The following is a 1,623-nucleotide window of genomic DNA, read 5'->3' as shown; positions in this document are numbered from 1 at the left end:
GAATACTTGCACAGTTGGGATGAAATTTAAAATTGGCATCATCCTTAAGGCTGCTCATATCTCTGGAAAAGTACTCCAAACAGAGCACAAACAGATAAGGGGAGAGAGGATCCCCTTGTCTAAGACCCCGCTGCCCTTTGAAGTGACCATAAATGGATCCATTGACTGCCACACTAAAGGAAGTGGAAGAAACACATTCCATGATCCAAGTACAGAACTGGGCTGGGAAGCCAATGGACTTAAGCATCCAATCTAAGAATTCCCAGGAAATGGAATCATAAGCTTTATGCAAGTCAATTTTCAGGAGGCATCTCGGAGAGGATCTTTTCCGGGCATATTTGCGCAAAATCTCTTGAACTAGGAAGATGTTGTCCATCATCTTTCTGTTTTTAATGAAAGCAGTTTGAGTTTCCCCAATAATAGTCTCAAGCACTGGGGCTATGCGGTTGGCCAGAATTTTAGATACAATCTCTTATAACAAATTACAGCAAGATATGGGTCTAAAATGGTTAACCTGGGAGGCCTGATCATGCTTAGGAATAAGCACAATAATAGCATGGTTGAGTTGCTTTAGAATTTTTCCAGTTGTAAAGAATTCATTAACCGCTGCAAAGATATCATCACCAATGATATTCCAAGCCTTCTTGAAGAATAAAACATTGAAACCATCTGGCCCAGGAGCTTTATTATTATCCATCACAGAAATAACGTTCCAAACCTCTTGCTTAGAAGTAGGACAAAGTAAGGCCGCAAAGCAATCGGTGGGAACCTTAGGACCCCTGTTGCAGATCGAAATGGATGGAGTTTGGGTTAGCTCATGAGCACTAAACAAATTCCTAAAGTGATTCACAAAAGCAAGGGCAATTTCATCTTGGGAGGAAGTGTTATGCCCATCCTCTAGCCTTATGGCAGCAATAAACCGACTGTGTCTGTTGCACTTAATTAAAGCATGAAAGAATTTGGAGCATTTATCAGCCTGCAGGAGATATTTGTTTTTGATGAGCTGAGCAAATTTCATAGACTCCGCTTTTCTAAGCATAATGGTCTGCCCTCTAGTGCGGTTTGCCAGAGCAAGAAGGGAAGGATCCTGAGGATTTTGCTTTAGAGAATTAAGCACACTGTTATATTCAGCCTCAGCTAGCTCTACTCGGTTGGAGATGTTGCTGAACTCCTGCTTAAAAAGATTCTTCAAGGGAGCTTTAAGAGCTTTCAATTTCTTACAGACCTTGAACATGCTACAGTCATGAATATTTTGCTTTCAGACATCTGCAACAATTCTTAAGAAATTTGGATGATCCACAATAGCATTGTTGAATTTAAATGGAGAATTACCTCTAGGCACTACCAACTCAGTGGTGACAACTAGAGGAGTATGGTCTGAGATAGAAATAAACTCCATAACTTCACAAACAGAATTTCCAAAGGAATTGAACCAGGTCTGGTTACATAAAGCTCTGTCCAGTTTGCTCCACACCCTGCCATTAGTCCACGTGTACAAGGGGCCATGAGTGTTGATGCTCCCCAACCCCAGGTCAGAATAGCAATCAACAAAATCTTGCAACTCATAAGCATTGGGCTCAGCTCCATTGAAACGGTCGGTGGGAGACATAATGGAGTTGAAGT

General features: G+C 41.5%; 1 protein-coding gene across 1 annotated transcript; it reads right to left on the bottom strand.

Annotated features, from left to right (window-relative positions):
* Positions 1 to 472: 472 nt before the first annotated feature.
* LOC114384142 lies at positions 473 to 1,234 on the bottom strand. The gene has a single exon (XM_028343804.1). The coding sequence runs from the start codon at positions 1,232 to 1,234 to the stop codon at positions 473 to 475; it is 762 nt and encodes a 253-aa protein (XP_028199605.1).
* Between the last annotated feature and the right edge of the window lie 389 nt (positions 1,235 to 1,623).

The sequence above is a fragment of the Glycine soja genome, chromosome 14 (genome assembly GCF_004193775.1).
Source record: "Glycine soja cultivar W05 chromosome 14, ASM419377v2, whole genome shotgun sequence".
Lineage (NCBI taxonomy): Eukaryota > Viridiplantae > Streptophyta > Magnoliopsida > Fabales > Fabaceae > Glycine > Glycine soja.
The sequence above is the reverse complement of the archived record's forward strand: the minus strand, read 5'-3'. Positions and strand labels throughout refer to the sequence as shown.